The 16,493-nt window shown below is 47.0% G+C and overlaps 1 protein-coding gene across 1 annotated transcript in view; it reads left to right on the top strand.

Moving 5' to 3' along the window:
• The window catches only part of SLC37A2 (solute carrier family 37 member 2), a 99,928-nt gene that overhangs the window by 27,906 nt on the left and 55,529 nt on the right, over positions 1–16,493 (top strand). Inside the window, exons 4-5 of the mRNA XM_090027264.1 lie at positions 9,309–9,387; positions 11,131–11,266. Of these exons, the coding sequence (XP_089883390.1) occupies positions 9,309–9,387; positions 11,131–11,266 (215 nt within the window). The remainder of the gene's footprint in view (positions 1–9,308; positions 9,388–11,130; positions 11,267–16,493) is intronic.

Below are 16,493 nucleotides of genomic sequence, written 5' to 3'. Positions count from 1 at the left end.
TGATTTGGATGAAGCTTGCAGGGATGGTAGCCCCTGATGAGAGCATGAAGTCTGCCACGTTTCAAGACGATTGGTGCAGGGGATTGGGAGGAACTGTACCCCAAATTCTTGAAACAAATACGTGTGACATGAGTTGTGTTACAACGCAGCGGGGTCAAAACTGCAGGGGTGGTAGCTCTTACTGAGGCCACAAAGCCTGCCAAGTTTCAAGAAGATCAGTACAGGGGTTTGGGGGGGAACTGCACCTCAAGCTGTGGACAAGCAAAACTCGTGACATGGGTCGTGTGTGTTAAGGTGCAGCACGGTGAAAGCTGCAAGGATGGTGGCCCCTGCTGTGGCCGTGAAGCCTGCCAGCTGTCGAGGAGATTGGTGCAGGGGGGTTCTGGGGCCCTGCACCCCTAGCTGCTGACAGGCAAAACTTGTGACATGGGTGCTTGTGCAACTGACTGTCTCTGTTTTGAGGGAGTTGATTGTCTGTATTATTTCCTCTCCTTAGTCTCTGTTTTTGTAGGTGTTAATTGATGGTAATTAACTGACTACATTAGCTACTACTGTGTATTGAGCTGGTCCCTGCGTGAATCATGATTCATTGGTAACACACTAGCTTAGCAGCCAGGCCTGCAGTAGTGTCTCCCATGCCCCAGGCCAGACACAGTCCCACAAGCACCCATGTCACGAGTTTTGTCTGTTAGCAGCTAGGGGTGCAGGGCCCCAGAAGCCAGAACCCCTGCACTGATCTCCTCAACAGCTGGCAGGCTTGGTGGTCTCAGCAGGGGCCACCATCCTTGCAGCTTTCACCCTGCTGCGCCTTAACACACACAGGGTCACCCATGTCATGAGTTTTGCTTGTGAAGTTCCGAACCCCTTCGGAAAGCCCAATGAAGCCAGTGCTTCGATCTGGACACGCTGCTTCGGATGCTGAAGCATCCAAAGCTTCTCTGGATCCAAAGCTCTGTCCAGAGCCTTGCACAGCCCTATTGGCAGATTTTACATTTTTTTGTCCTGGCATAGGACCATTCAGTGTGTTTTGGGCCGTAGGAAGTTTGCTTCTGGTGATGAGGTAGATGACGTTTGGTGCTTGTTTAAAGGATAGGATGGGTGGTTCTGGGAAGATTTCTTTGAGAATTGGGTCTCCTTCTAATATGCATTGTAATTGTTTGAGGATTTTCCATATAGTTTTCAGGGAGGGATGATTGTCATGACCAGTGGTGTGCGATTCATAGGGGTTTTTCTTCTGTACTTCAGCAATCCTCCATGTGGTATCCAGGTGGCTCTTTCAAAAGTGCAAGCTATCTCTCTGGAGGAGTGTTGTTGTTGAGTGAAGGCCCTTTTGAGATTTGTGAGGTTATGATCCCAGTTGTTCCCAGTGCAAATTCAGCAGTATTGGAGGGCTTGGCTGTATATTACAGCTTTCTTGGTGTGCTTAGGGTGATTACTGGTTCTGTGCAGATATGTATGTTGGTCTGTGGGTTTCTTGTATATGGTGGGCTGTGTTGTACCATTCTGGATAGTGACCATCATGTCTAAGAAGTGAATGTTGGTGTTGGAGTATTCCAGAGATAGTCTAAAGGAGGGATGCTGCATGTTGAATTTCTGATAGCAATCAAGCAGACCTTGCAGGTTTTCATTCCAGATGATGAAGATGTCATTGATCTATCATAAGCATAGCAAGGGTTTGATGGTGCAATCCTTGAGGAATTTTTCTTCAAGGTGGCTCATGAAATTATTGAAAGTGAACTTGTTGCGTGTGAGGATGAAGTATATAAGTTTGGTAATATCTTTGGGTCTGTAATCTGAGTTGCAATCTTGTTCTTGTAGATATGTAAGGCAGGCTTGAATGCCATCCTGGTGTGGGGTGTTGGTATATAGGCTGGTAACATCCATGGTACCTCAGAGGGTGTTGCTAGGAAGTTGGTCTGTGTTTTTAAGTTTTTGTTGAAGGCCTGTTGTGTCTTGGACAAAACTTGCTCTTTGGGTGACCATAGGTTTTAGGATTGATTCAATGAAACCTGATATTTCCTCAGTGAGGATTCCATGGTTGGATATGATAGGTCTACCAGGGTTCCCTTGTTTGTGGATTTTAGGGACCATGTAAAAAGTCCCTTGGTTGGATAGTGGGGGAGATCAAGTTCTATAGTTTTTCTTGTAGTTGTGATGGAAATGATTTGATGGTAATTTTGAGTTGCAAGGTGAAAAGGAGAGTAGGATCATCCTCTGGTTTTTTGTAGTAAGTGGTGTTAGAGAGTTGTCTGTTGGCTTCTTTTATGTGGTCTTCAGGGTTAAGGATAACTATAGCTCCTCCTTTATCAGCTGGTTTTATTACCATTTGATGGCTAGATCTTGGGAATTATATGGCCCTTCTCTCTGAGAGGGATAGGTTGTTAAGGTGGTATGTGTTGTTGATTATTTCATTTTTCTGAAGCAGTCAATATAGCGGTCAAGGTTTGGATTTTGTCCACTGTGCGGTGTCCAGTCTGATGGGTTTTGTGTTTTTGTGGGGGGTCATTTTGGTTACGGAAATATTCTTTGAGGTGGAGGCATTGGAAGAATTCTTCTAGTTCTCCACATTGAATTTCTGTCCAGAAAAACATCCTAATAAAGTACTTCAGACATTTGGGGAGGATAGATTTTTCAGCTTTGGTAAGTATGTGTGTGGAGAGATTGATGATATTTGGGGGTTGGTTTCTTCTTTCAGTTGCATTGAGTTTGAGGTTGGAACGTTGTACAGTGTTGGTGTTATTTCTCTGAAGGTTATTTTGTGGTTGGGAAAGTTGTTCCTGGAGTAATTGGTTCCAGTTCTACTTTTTATGTTGGATGGATGTTCTGGAAAATCTTTGGTATTCTCTTTGTATATGTTGTATAATGTTTGGGAAAAGGTCTGGGTTTTTCTCTGTTAAATTGTTGTTTCATGTAGATTTTTTTCCCTCAGTTGGTCTTTTTTGGAGCAGGTTAGGTGAAGAAGATGATTTCTAAGTTTCTCTGAAGCTCTCCTGCAAAGTTGTGAAGCATATTTGGAATTGGTTTAATAGTCAGAGGATTGGAGATGTTTAGTCCTCTGGGACTGATGTGTTTCTTGCATAGGTTTAAAAAATATATGTCGCTGTTGAGTCTGGCGTCTTTCTTTTTCCTGTTTGTATAGTTCGCATCAGTGTTACTGAGCTGCTGTGCAGTAGTCAGGCTCGATGAGATGGCTTTTTACTATCACTTTGTAGTCTATGCAGAGGAGTGAGACTGTGTGCCAGTTTCTTAAGTCATGGGGGTTCCCCTTGGCTGTAGGGTCAGCATGGCCCTCCCCCTTGCCAGGGAGCTCCCTACCCACTTTGGGCTCAGCCCAGACTGCAGCATTTCTGGGCCAAGGACATCCCAGAAGGTGTAGTAGATCTCTGTGGTCAGCCTGTTCATGCCCAGCACTTTGTTGGTGGGCATCAAGTGGAGGGTACTTAAGAGCTTGGCCAGAGTGATAGGACCCTCCAGCTGGTCCCGGTTGTCCACACTGACCTGAGGTAGTCCCTCCACAGGACCTGGCAGGCATCAGTGTTACTCAGATTTGGTGAGAAAGAACAAGAGCTTTCTATGCAGTGCTTTCTCACAGCTTGTCCAGATCCATGAGGGGGTGTGATCATCTGCCGGGAGGCAGGTGATGTATTTCTTGGGACACCTCTTCTGCTCCAGAGCATGGAAGAAGCAGGAGCTGTGGTCCATCTGTTGGAGGAGCTGGATATGTGAGTGGACCAACATGCTGCGGGTGCAGCAGTTGTCCAGAATTCACTGAACTTTCACTGTAAGGGGGGCCAGAGCCTGGAATAGGCTTCCTAGAGAGGTGGTGCTCTCACCTTCCCTGGAAATCTTTAAGAGGAGACTGGACAGGCACCTGGCTGGGGTCTTATGACCCCTCCCACCCCCAGTGCTCCTTCCTGCCCATGGCAGGGAGTCAGATTTAGATGATCTGTCTAGGTCCCTTCCGACTCATTGATTCTATGATTCAGAGCTCCTCCCATCTTTCCTGACACTCTATGCAGAGACAGGTTATTTGGGTCAGCAGCCAGTCACCTCTCTAGCTCCAGGACCTCCCCTACAAACTGCTCCCTGGCCGCCTCCCTCTGCTGGGTGTGTCCCTGGGTGTAGCTGCAGTTAGAGGGGAGGTGGAAATGCACCTTCCCCATGTCCCACCATCTCCAAGACCAGGGAAAGACCAGCTGCTGCCCATGCCAGGCCAGCCAGAACTTCTGGAAGGCTGCCATGAAGTCTATATCAGGGGTGGGCAAAATGCGGCCCAGGGGCTGGATGCGGCCCACCAGGCCATTCTATCTGGCCTGTGGGGCCCCTAAAAAATTTAGAAAATTAATATTTATCTGCCCTGGGCTGCCTGTCATGCGGCCCTCGATAGCTTGCCCAAACTCAGTAAGCAGCCTTCTGCCCAAAATAATTGCTCGCCCCTGGTCAATATCCTCCAGCAGGCTGTTATTAAAGTGCCACTAGGCTGGTCCCGGATGCTCACACTGCAGCATGACCCAAGCATACGTCAGATGTTGGTTGCTGAAAGGGGCCGGCCTGATGCCGGAAACATGGTCTTGGGCAGTGTTCAGCATGGAGATATAAATTTGGTTTAACTGAGAGTAGTACATCTGCTCCTCCTCCCCCCTGAGGTGGTGGTGTTGTCAGGCTGACAGGCACACTAAACATCTACCATGGAGTGGTCTAAGCAGTAACACCAGGTGTGGGGCCCAGCAGCAACCCCATCACCCTCCCATACATGTTGAAGGCATTGTGAGGCTGTGGGCCCAATGATAATTCAGTTTCGTAGTTGGTAGAGTTGGAAAGGACCTGAGCAGATCATCAAGTCTGACCCCCTGCCACGGGCAGGAAAAAATACTGGGATCAAATGACCCTAGCTAGGTGATTATCTAGCCTCCTTTTGAAGACCCCCAGGATCTTCAAATTCCTGGCATTGCACTGCTTTGGCCCCTTGCCTTGCCCCACCAGCACTATCACAGCATTGAGGATAAGCTGAAAGTAGTTCAGAGACTTGCTCAGGAGGGCTGAGTTGGCAGTTATGGTGAGAAGAGCTTAGGACCCCGGCTCCTCCAGAGGCTTGAGGGGGACATGCCCCCACAGTGAGCCCTTCCTCCATTGCCTCCTGGGTGGTGGTCTCTGCGGCAAGGAAGAACAACCTCTTGCTGTGGAACTTGGAGGCCACCACAGTCTTGTTGGCTCCCACTGCCTGAGCCAGGACCTGCATGTAGTTCGTAAAGTGTGGGCCCTCTTTCTCAGGCAATAAGCACTTCACCCCATGCCTGTGGAAGGAGCCCCTGCTGCCCAAGGTAGAAGGGGCAGTGGTGGTGGAGGGCCCAGGCTTGGGAGTCATGGGTTTCCCTGCAGCATCTTGGCCATAGCTTCCTTGCTGAGAAGCCATGCTGGCAGGGTCAGGGACGGCTGAGTGGGTGTGGTGCACCCTGATGAGGAGCACCTGGTCCCTACAGGTGTTGGTGGCTTGGGGTTGGAGGCCAGCCCTTTGCCCTTCTTACCCCCAGAGGGAGTAGGGGTGGGGAAGGGAGACACAGGAGGAAAGGGAGGCACGCTGCTGGTGTGCTCAGCCTAACACAAATACAAGGGCAGTGAAGGGTGGAACACAGGACTCGGCACACCGGGGACAAACATGGGTGCTGCTGTGGAAGCTGGCGCAGGTGGAGCGGTCCCATTGGTGGTGCAGGGTACCCTCAGGCTACACAGCATCCCTGGCAGCACCGGAGTGGGTGAAGATGCAAGTGCAAGTTCAGGTGCACAGATGCCACCCCGGAGGTGGGAAGGCAGTGGCAGTGGCAGAGGCAGCAGCAGTGGTGGTGGTGGTGTAGGGGCTAGCCCAACAGGGGAGCCAGCAGCAGTCTCCTTTGGAAGGACAGCAAGCTCCACAGAGGAGTTCCCTCTGCAACTGTTGTCTGGCAGTACCCAGAGGGCAGTGGTGGTGCCCCCTAGTGGACGCAGGAGGCTGGGCCAGTTTTCTTGTGCAGGGACCGGGACTTCCCCGCTGTGATGCCAGATGGACTCAAGGGGAACGCCTCCAGACCTCAGGTTGGGGAGGACTGGGTTAGAGCGCTTCTGGAGGGGCTGGACGTCTTCAAGTCAGCAGGTCCAGATGCTCTCCACCCCAGGGTGCTGAGGGAGCTAGCTGGGGTTATTGCAGGGCCCTTGGCATGGCTTATGAGCGCTCGTGGTGCTTGGGCCAGGTGCCGGATGACTGGAAGATAACTAACGTGGTCCCCATCTTCAAAAAAGGGAAGAGAGAGGACCCAGGCCGCTATAGGCCCGTCAGTCTTACCTCTATCCTTGGGAAACTCTTTGAGAAGATCCTCAAGGAGCACATCTGTGATGGGCCGGCTTCAGGGATGATGCTCAAGGGCATGAAGCACGGTTTCATTAGGGGCAGGTCATGTCAGACCAACCTGATTGCCTTTTTATGATCAGGTCACAAAGGCAATGGATGCAGGTGTCACCGTGAACGTAGTCTTTCTAGACTTCAGCAAGGCCTTTGACACCGTCTCCCACCCCATCCTCATTAAAAAAACTAGGTGACTGTGGCATTGATGCCTACACAGTCAGATGGATTGCAGATTGGCTCAAGGGTCGTACTCAGATGGTGGTGGTGGATGGGGTCATATTCAACCTGGGGGGAAGTGGGCAGTGGAGTCCCCCAGGGCTCGGTCCTGGGGCCTGCGCTGTTCAATTTCTTCATCAGCGATTTGGACGACAGGGTGAATTGCAACCTGTTTAAATTTGCTGATGATACCACAATTTGGGGTGAGATGAGCACACTAGTAGGGAGGGAAAGACTGCAACAAGACCTGGATAGGTTACAGGAGTGGGCTGACATAAACAGGATGCATTTCAATACTGACAAGTGCAGGGTGCTGCACTTAGGCAGTAGAAACCAGCAGCACACTTATAGAATGGGAAACTCCCTTCTTGAGAGCACGGAGGCAGAAAGGGATCTTGGAGTCATTATTGACTCCAAGATGAACATGGGCCGACAATGCGAGGTCACGGTTGGCAGGGCTAACCGGACCTTGTTGTGCATCTCAAGTAGAGCCAGGGAGGTGATCCTCCCCCTTCTGTGCGACGCTGATCAGGCCACAGCTGGAGAACTGCATCCAGTTCTGTGCGCCCCACTTCAGGAGGAATGTGGAGAACACTGAAAGGGTCCAGAGGAGGCCACCCGCATGATCCGACTACAGGGCAGACCCTACATTGAAAGACTGCGGGACCTAAACCTGTTCAGCCTTCACAAGGGACCTGGTGACCATCTATAAACTCACTAGGGGGGACCAGAAGGGTTTAGGGGAGACACTGTTTCCCCTAGCGCCCCCTGGCATGACAAGGAACAAGGGACACAAGTTATTATGGAGAGTAGATTTAGATTAGACATCCGCAAGAACTACTTCACAGTTAGGGCAGCTAGGAGCTGGAAGCAACTTCCACCACCAACTGAAAACCAGAGGGGCAGCAACAGACAGAGGGAACAGAGACTGGGCGGGAGAAAAAACTGGACTCAAATGAGTCCAGCCAGGTAGTCATCAAGCCTCTTCAAGATCCCCAGGGTAGGAGCCAGCACCACTTCCCTAGGAACAGAGACTGGGAAGACAATGAGGCAGGCAGCTCTACAAGGTCCCTTCCTACTTCTATGATTCTGTGACCTATGGTCTGACCCAGTAAATGACAGTTCACATATCTATGTAATATTTTGTTTGGCCCTGGGAGAGCTCCCTTCCATCACTCTGAGGAGGCAGTCATGAGGCTCTTGGTCAGCACTGCATGTTGGAGTCCAGGGCCAGCCAGGAACAGTGACTGCTCAGCAAGCACCTGGCTCTGGTTCTCGTTGAAGTGGCCCAGGTCTCCTGTAAACTGTTGGGGCTGGGAGGCTGTGACAGCTGGGCAGGATGACTCGCTGCTTGTAGAGCTGCCTGCCTCATTGTCTTCCCAGTCTCTGTTCCCTCTGTCTGTTGCTGCCCCTCTGGTTTTCAGTTGGTGGTGTTACTTTGTCTAATCTTTTGTGGGGAGTACAAAGAGCAGTGCATCCTGAACTCCTTTTTTACCGTCTGTGGCCCAAGCCCCTTTCCCAGGAGGAATCGGTATCTAGCTCTGCTTTCTGCCAGTTTAAGTATGACTTAACAGGTCACAGTCTAACGGTGAAACACCAGCACATTCTGGCAAATGACATGATTAACTCTGGAGGCCATAATATGTTTACAGCATGTTTACCTATCTCATTAGTGCACTCCCTGGCAGTTGGTTCCCAGGCCACCTGGGCTGATCTGAGCCAACTAGAGGTTATTAACCAGTTGAATAGCACCTCATGTGCTTGTCCCAGGTGCAAAGGGCAATCATACATCCATATGTAATGGAAGCTATCAAAGCTTGTATCAAATGCCAAGACAGTCTGGAATGGAGAAGGAGTCTTACAGTGCAAGTAGTAAGGTTGAGACTCCAGGCCTCAGCAGTAATCTGGGAGTAAAGTGGCATAGAATTAAAATTAGGATTGCATGTCTTAAGCTTTTCAGGTTGGTAACCTCTTATTTGGAGTTAATTTGCAATATACTGGCATATCTCCTTTGGGGAAAATTGTGTCAAAGGGTAAAAGGAAATGATGGAAAATGTTATTACAAAAACTCAAGACTGTTTTGAGACTAAAAACTGATACAGAATGTAATCCTCCATGTTGTCTCCATTGTCCTGTTTGAGCTTTGACTTGAATCAAAACCTGGAAAAAGGAATTGTGTTTTCATTCAGTTTAAATGACAATTAACAAAGTAGCACTATTGTCCCAGTACAAGGTGTTAATTTGGATACTTGACAGGTACTTAGCACGGGACAGTAGGTTTGTTCCCTTGTAGGATCCTGGGAGGATCCTTTAGAAGCTGTGTCCTGTTTTGGGGCCTTCAGCACCCATTGGTCACACAGAAATAATGTATTCATGTTTGAGCAATGCTTTAGAGTTTAGATGCACCTAATGCTATCATTATTAAAAAAGAACATGGAGAATGAGTTCCTAAGGACTCTCAGCAGCAGCCTGAAGATGCATAGGAGTAGCAAAAAGCAGTTTCTCATACGGGTTGTGAGGGCTTTCTGTGATGAAAGGTAAACACTGGGGAAGAAATTACCGCTAGGAACAAGTCTAGCTTCTGCATCTCAGAGCACCCCCACAGGTGGATAAAATGGTAAGAATAGACACATTGCATTTGTGGGAATGGTATCATGAACACCCACCTTACTACTGTATCCCATGCTGACTTGTAATATTGTTATTTTTTTTGTAGATCAGGACAACTATAAGGAACTCTTTGGAGCCTTGGATAATGCTTTCCTAGTTGCATATGCAATAGGGATGTTTATCAGGTATGGATTCCACAGGCTGCTGGCACGTAGGGAGGGAGAACGGTTACTGTCTCCTGGGAATTTTTAACTCCAATCTTACACTTTTTCCTGAGAAGCCTCACTGCTCCCCATTAGAGTTCTCTTTGTTCCACGGCTATACCATGAGAACTTTTGCAATAGCAAAGCTGCTGGTAGGTGGAATGCGTTCTTGCATCAGAGCAGCATCTCTGCCTGATGTGGTAAGTTTTGGTATCCTGTCCAAAGGTAGTTTGGGTTTTTCTGATTCTGGATCCCTAAATTTCCCTAGCAGCTTCAGAAGGAATGGGACAGGATATGAAGAATAACCAGAACCTCTTTGGAGTAACTTTAATTAGTTGATCAACTATCCCCTTTTACCCTGGCTGGGTTGGCTTTTCCTTGGTACCTAAAAGCTATTGCACATTTGCTTGACAAACGCTGTGATCTATTGGGCAAATTATACTGCACAATAGTTAAGGAGCTCCCATCAACTTTTTTTTTTTTTTTTATGTGGCCAGTTTCCCTTCATCTGGGCAGGATGAATAGATCAAGAAGTAAGGAAAGCAGGTACAAAATAGCTGTTTCCTAATCTAGATAGCCTTTCTGCCCTTCCCCCTCCCCTCCCTACACACAGCTGGCTTCTGACCTTAGCGTTAGTACCCTGACCTCCAAAATTGGACCCCTTCTTGTGATTCGTGCCTGTTCTTTTAAGCCAGATTCCAAACTCTGTAGCCATTCATAATCTCTGTGCAAAGACTTGTCTCCTTTGGGCTTAGGCAGTTGATGCCAGTACAGTAAGAGTCATTCTAGCTTGGGATTTCAGCCACATCTTTCTGATTCTAGAATGCGGACATTCTTTTGTGAGACGTTTTGTTAAGGTTTTTTTTCCCTTTCTTCATGGACTTGCCTTTTTCCCCACCCCTAAAAACTAATGTTGTGGAGATAAGAAATAGTCATTCATTACTAGTCACTAGCTAGTAATCATTATCAGTAAGAGGTGTTATCAACCTAGTTGTACATTATTCTACATGTAGTGGAATTCTCATCTACTGTTTATTACTTTGCTGTTCATAAATTTGGTTGCTTGGTTTTGTATTTGAAGTGTGTCCAGTGTATCTGAGGGACAGCTTGTTGTATTGATTTGGGTTGTCTGGGGCAGGGTCTGTGCCATGGTTGTTTGATTTGCCTGGAGTGTCAGTGTGCCATACTTTCAGTCAGCACTGAACCTAAATGGAAAGCTAGCTTGGGGCATGCAAGATGTGGCTTCAAGATTGGCCAATGTACAGTACTTCTTACAATGTACAGTACCTCTTAGAGGTACTAAGAGGAGAGGGGCATTCTAGGAAAAGCAGATTAAAAGGTACTGGGACACTTAGAAATGTCTAACCAGATGAACCTATCAAAAGTAATTGGTTCAGGGGCTGGGAGGGAATGATGGCATTTCAAGTTTGGTTCTTGGTTTTATTTTTTGCCTAGAATTAAAGGAGCTTTTTATTTTTTCCAGACTACATAGAGATGGTTCCATCCTCTCAGCTTTACTGTGAATAGTGCAGCCAGGAACTCCTAGATTCCACTGAGCTGGGCATCTAGGCAGAAAGAGCAGAAGCCTCCCTTGAATATATCTGAGCTTCTAGTTCCTGGGAGCTGCACAGATACTAGTGTCTAGTGGGTTGCTCATCTCAGTGTCTAACCAGCTGATGACCTTGGTGTGCAGATGTATTTATGGTCTCCCTTCTCTCTATGCAGCGGCATCTTTGGTGAGCGCCTCCCACTGCGGTATTACCTATCAGGCGGAATGGTGCTGAGTGGACTATTCACATCCTTATTTGGCCTTGGCTACTTCTGGAATATCCATTTGCTCTGGTATTTCATCCTCATCCAGGTAAAGAGACCTCTTTTCTTCATCTATAAGCCCTTAATTTACTACAGCATCTTTGCATTCAATCTAAGCCATGGTTTGCAGAAGTCTTCTGTGCAGAGCAGGCAGGTGAATGTTGCAGCTTCTAGGGCTATCTCTTCCAGCCCAACTGCTGTATGTTTGTGACTGAGAAGAAATCAGACAGCTTTTATTAGGGCTGTGCGAAGCTTCGGGTGCTGATTTGATTAGGCCCAATTCAGTGGCTGAATCTCCAAATCGAATCAGGGGACCAATTAAAAGGTCCAAATCAATCTGAAACTCTGAATGTTCAGAAAAGATTCAGAGAGCTTTGATTTGGACAGTCCCTGGTGGCTGCAGCCTGACTCGCAGCTGTTAAGTAGGGCATGGGGGAGAGGGGCCTGGAGGAGAGGAGGGGACCATGGCAGGACCCCTGCCAGGACCCATCCCCTGCCTGGTCCCCAGCCCCACATCATGGCTGCCCCACCCACCCCAGCTCCGACCCTTCATGAAAAAAAACCCAAGGAAAAACCCTGGGACTCACCAGCTCCTGCAGCAGCCTTGGGGCTTTGGAGGTCTCCTGAAAGAGCCCCAAGGCTCTTGGCGAGGGGCAGCAAGGGTCACCCCTTCCCAGGCAGGAACAGTGAGTCCAGGGCTTTTCCTCTTTGTTTTGTTTTGTTTTGTTTTTTTTTTTCTTAAAGGGCCAGAGCTGGGGGTAGGGAGTCGGGGTGCTTGTGCAGAGCCCCCTACACAGTGTGGGGTAGTGGAGGGCAGCAGGGATCTGCTCCCCGCCTGGCAGCACCCGGTGAGTTCGAACTTTTTTTCCAAAGTGCTGAGAGCTGGGGTGGGCGGGGCAGCCATCGCCAGGCTGGAAGAGCAGGCAGAGGATGGGCCTGGCTGATTTGGCTGAATTGATTCAGGACAGTGATTTGAATCACTGTCCCCCAAATCGGCCAAATCTAAAGCAAATATTTGCTGCTTTGCACAGGCCTAGCTTTTATGCACTGTTAGTTTAATTGGCTTGTCAGTCAAAAACCAGATTCTAGGCCTCCTTGCTCAGGGAATGTTTGAACTTGTGTCTGTGACTTCCCAGCACAATGCCCTAACCATCACACTTTAGGGTAGACATTAACCCCTGTTCACTCTCCAGTGCCCCTTTGGAGCTGGCCCCTGGGACAGCTGAGAGAGGAGTTGTGGAGAAGGAGGGAGTGATGGGAAGCTAGGCTAATCCAGCTGACAGGAGATAAAGGCCTGGAGACACAGATACTGAAGCTCACCTGAAAACACATCTTTTATACAGACATTCTTCTTTGATTCATCCAAACACCTGCTAACATATGCACACACTGTTACATATTTATTCCTCTCTTGCATATTAGTACATTGCAATTTCAATCTATTCTCTGCTTTCCTTGACTGTTTTGTTAACTTTCAAGTCAGTCAGAAATATACACCAGGATTGACTCAATAGAAGGTATGCAGATGAACTGTTGTCACCTAAAATCTTTTAAGCAACTCCTAGTCCTCCTAGGTTGTTCACTATATTCCTAATATGTTCCAAGGAGGGCCTGACCATCGAGCAAGCCTTGGTTTTGGGGATGTTAATAAATTAACTGTGAGCCTCTGCATCAGCCAGCACTAACTGACAGATAGATAGCCTGCTGATCACAAGCTACTTTTGTGGAACTGTCAGCTGCTGGGCTCTGATGGAACCTGTCACTTGCAACAGAATTCTGTTTCTCTTTATATGCCTAAATGGACAATTCCTGATTGCCTTTCTGTATTTTTTATGCTTGTACTGCATTGTGGACATATAAGCATTCAGACATAGATGGAGCATGCATAGTAAGTAGGCTGTATGCTGTCCAAGCAAGTAGTTGAGCCTAAATCCTGAAGGAAGGGCGGGAGAGTCAAGCACTTTTTAAAGGTTTTAGGCTCAATAGCTAAGTGGTTGGGGTACATGCCCAAGGGCATGTTCTAGGCCTCTTTGACCTACAGTGGATTTGAACCAGCATGGGCGCATCTACACAAGATGTTATCTGTGCAGCCTAGTTCTGAACATTCTAATTCTAGCTTAATTTGACTGTGCATTAGTGTGCAGGGCAAAAACCATGCTAATATGCAGTTAGCATCACTAAAAAGTTGTGTGCTGGTACTACTGCACTTGGTTATACAAGTACTAAATTTTAATGTGCAGTAACTTCAGTGCCTTAATGAAAGTGTAGACACACCCCACATCTTTAACTTCCCAGGTGTTCTAACCACCACACCACAGGTAAAGCATTACTAGGTCTCCAGCAATTTTTTTTTGGATCTGAGACCTTGCCTCATTTCATTTATTGGTAATACTCATTGGATAAGAAGGAAGGGGAATAGTGCAATAGGGAATTTACTGCCCCATTTGATGTAAAGGTCTAGGCTAGAATCCAGAGCATGTGCAGTTTTAGGCCAGCAGTCATCTCATTGAGCCATACGCCCTCTGGTTTGTTCAATTCCACCTGGCCTAACTCCCAGGTTCAGTAGCTACTGATGTCCCTTTCCTCCAAGAATTTGTCCAATCCCTTTTTGTACCTGGCTAAACTGTCAGTTTCCAGAACATCTGGTAGCAGTGAGTTCGATACTTGAATTACACACTGTGTGAAAAATAACTTCCTTTTGTTAGTTTTAAACTTAAGTTAAACTACCTACTCATTTAGTTTGGTGACCCTTTGTTCTTGTATTGCAAGAGATAGTAAATAATAAATCCCTATTTACTTTCTTTTCACAATTTAGTATTTTGTAGGCCCTTATCACGTCCCCTCTCAAACATCTCTTTTGTAAACTGAATAGGCTTAGTCTCTTTAGTCTCTCCTCATATGGAAGCTCCTCCATACAACTAATCATCCTTGCTGCTTTTCTCTGTACTTTCTATCATTCTTTTATATCCTTTTTGAGGTGTGGGGAGCAGAACTGGGAACTGTATTCAGGGTGTGGATGCACCATGGATTTATAAAGGGGCATAAGGATACTTTCAGTTTTGTTTATAATTCCCTTTTTAATTATCCCTAACGCTTTGTTTGCCTTTTTGATGGATGCTGATCAATGAGCTGATGGGTTTTTTTAGCTCTTCTTAGTGTCTTTGTATGCCTTTCACTATAATATCAGCCTTAGTTTCTCTGCAAGCAGTAGAGAATTTCAAAATGAAATATTCTGGCCTGTGTTAGAGTCTAAACTCCTAACCTTAAATAAACAAATTAACAGAGCTGTAGTTTAAGTGCGCTGGCTTCACTCTGAGTACCTAAATTTATGACCCCTCCTCCCCTCCTCTGGGTTTCTGCTACTCTGTATTCTTTAGAGTTAAGATTTGTTTTTCAGTAACTGGGGAAGCTCTCTGTTACGTGTTCATCTCCTTTGGTCACTTCAGACTTCCATGAAGGCAAAGGCAAGCCACAAAGTGTCTTGTATCCCACACCCTTGTTTAATACTGTGTGACAGGAAGAGCTGGCAGGTTAACAGATGTCTGGTTATGCCAGGTGCATGTTCTAAAGCGGCGCACTTTCCAGAGTGTCCTGTCATAGCATGTTCAAACTCATTATAAATATTGTTCCAAAGAAATGAGGAGGGAGAGAGAGAAAACGTGTGTGAGAGCTGGCTTATTCTCTGGAACGTGGAGGGAAATTCCTCTCCTCCATTATGATTTCCTCCATAAGACTCTCTTTAGAAGCTGATAAGATGTGGATGAAAAAGTCTCATTGTCAAAGGAGAGGGATTGTCAAGGGGATTAGCAAGACTAGTGACACCTTGAGAGGAGGGTGAAAGCTAAATGCATGTGTTCAGAAGAGTAGTCTTCTTCATCTAGGGCGTGGTTCCCAAAGCATGTGCCACAGGACATTAGTGTGTCATGAGTTTGGTAGAAGTGTGCTGTGGAAAATAAGCTGAATGGGGATCCAGCAGAGTTGGCCCCATATGGCAGGATGGGGCAAATGCACCAGATATGGCCTGCCAATGAGTGAAGTATGCCGCTAATGTTAATCTGGGAAAAATGTGTGCCCTATGTGCCAAAAGTTTGGGTAACACGGATCTGAGACCTATCCAAGATCTCTGTGAAGAGTGCTCTCGTTCCTGTCCAACTATGAAAAGGCCTAATCCCTTCAAGATCTGCTCAAAAAAGTTGCAGTATAAGAGGTCAGACACAACTGGCACATATGGTGATGAAACTGAACCTACTGCAGTCAACAGCATTTCCTGAACTTATAATTGCATGTTTCTCTTTTGATTGCTCTAACAGGAAAAATGCTGCCAAACCTGCTATAGTGCCACCTTTATGTGGGCTGTAATGAAACATGACTGCCAAATGTATCCTGGCTCACAGTGGAGAAACTAACTTCAGGGGTTTGGGGAAATAGTGCAGGTTTCCACAAAGCAGCTGCCCTTGTGGGTATTCTGTTCTTTACATGTCCTTAAGTGACTCCAGGAAAAAATTTCACAACAAGCTCGTTTCGCAGCGTGAGGTCCTGGGTGTAACCCTGGCTGTTACTGCCTGGTATTTTTTTTTTTTTTGGTTAACAGTCTATCTTTATTGGAAAACAGTCAGTGCAACCCTTAATTGCATCCCTGGAATCCAGGGGACAGGAGCCTAGGTTAAGTCTTATTTGACATGCAAACACTTTTAAATAGACATTTAGGCTGGGGTAGACTTGTTGGGTTGCCAAGGAGTATCTAAAAACTGATCTCGTCCATTCTTCTTCAAGACTGAGGTGCTCAGGCTTGTAAACTTGAGATGCCTCCCACAGAATAAGGCTTTGAGCCTCACAACTTCCCTGTGAAGTGAGTCAGTCTTATTAACTCTGTTTTACAAATGGAGAAACAAGCAGTGACAGGAGGTGTCTGAGGGTCAGTAGTGGATCTGGATTCTCAACTTGGGTGTAGGATTCAAAGCCATGTTTATATCCCAGGCATGTGGTACTGCTGTTGGGAGGGGCTGAGGAATTGAAACGATGCAATTAAATGGAAAAAGTAAGGTAGTTGTAAGACTTTCAGACAGACAAACAAACATTGCTATACAATACTGTGGAGCCAGGATCCTTTGTCCTCCTGTGGGATGCAGTAAAACTTTGTTCTTCAGCAGGTGTAAATACTAGCTACATAGTGAAAAGTGAGGGGCTCTTGGTGTTCTCAGTTACTGGAGTAGTCAACCCTGTACAAAAGAGTGCTGAGGTTGAGCTAAGGATTCCACATTCTGATTCTAGCCTGT

Source organism: Crocodylus siamensis, chromosome 14, assembly GCF_052110815.1.
Source record: "Crocodylus siamensis isolate JL-2025a chromosome 14, ASM5211081v1, whole genome shotgun sequence".
NCBI lineage: Eukaryota > Metazoa > Chordata > Crocodylia > Crocodylidae > Crocodylus > Crocodylus siamensis.
This window is presented reverse-complemented; position numbering and strand designations above follow the sequence as displayed.